General features: G+C 56.1%; 1 protein-coding gene across 1 annotated transcript in view; it reads left to right on the top strand.

Annotated features, from left to right (window-relative positions):
- Positions 1-549, top strand: part of KHDC3L (KH domain containing 3 like, subcortical maternal complex member) — a 1,526-nt gene extending 977 nt beyond the window's left edge. The window contains exon 4 of the mRNA XM_024731899.1: positions 369-549. Coding sequence (XP_024587667.1) covers positions 369-549 — 181 coding nt within the window. The remainder of the gene's footprint in view (positions 1-368) is intronic.
- The last annotated feature ends 259 nt before the right edge of the window (positions 550-808 follow it).

Below are 808 nucleotides of genomic sequence, written 5' to 3'. Positions count from 1 at the left end.
CCCGGCGCAGCCCGGGAGGCGGCCACCCAGCGGTCCCCCGGCGCAGCCCGGGAGGCGGCCACCCAGGGCTTCCCCGAAGCTATCCAGGGTCCGGTTACCAGGTTCTAAACGCGTTTCGGGCCCAGGAGCAAGAGAGCCAGGCAAGGTCAAAGTGGAAGCCCCTCCTGGAACCCTATTCTGCTGCAGAAGCTGAGAAAAGAATGGTGTGGGTTGTTCTTGGTTTCCCCGCTCCCCGCCACTCCCTGTTAAATGTTTGCAAACACGAATCTAGAGTTCTAATAAAGCATCGAATTTCCCTAACGTCTGTTAATTGGCAGGGGGAAGGGGAGAGACAGGCACATCGCTCCAGCAGCCATTATCTGCTCCAGGTGGCTTTCTACCCAGAGGCAGGTGAGAGCTTTTGGCTTTCTAGCCGCCCGGGGCCGCAGTCTCTCGCGCCTCGGGCAGGTGCTCCCCCTGTGCTCCTTCACCGCGCGTATCTGGCTTTGCAAGGTGAGGGACCTCTCGGGCCGTCGAGTCTGTCCTCATGGGAAACCTTTCCAAGCCTGAGATATTTCTACTCAGAGACAAGGGATGCGAAAACTTGGTTTCAACGGGCCTCACGGGTGGGCGCATCATAGCGCTGCAAGCAGAGACTTCCCAGCTCAGGCAGCTGCTGGCGACTAGGGGTAAACTGAAATGGCCAGGACAGCGCAGCTGTCATCTCCAAGTGCTGGTGCTCTGGCTAGAAGTAAACTGTTAACAGCTGGGTGTTAGGATTTTTTTTTTAAATAGCACAAGTCAATTTAGTGCTATGAAAATTTTCATT

The sequence above is a fragment of the Neophocaena asiaeorientalis genome, unplaced genomic scaffold (genome assembly GCF_003031525.2).
Source record: "Neophocaena asiaeorientalis asiaeorientalis breed wild unplaced genomic scaffold, Neophocaena_asiaeorientalis_V1.1 scaffold450, whole genome shotgun sequence".
Classification (NCBI taxonomy): Eukaryota; Metazoa; Chordata; class Mammalia; order Artiodactyla; family Phocoenidae; genus Neophocaena; species Neophocaena asiaeorientalis.
The sequence above is the reverse complement of the archived record's forward strand: the minus strand, read 5'-3'. Positions and strand labels throughout refer to the sequence as shown.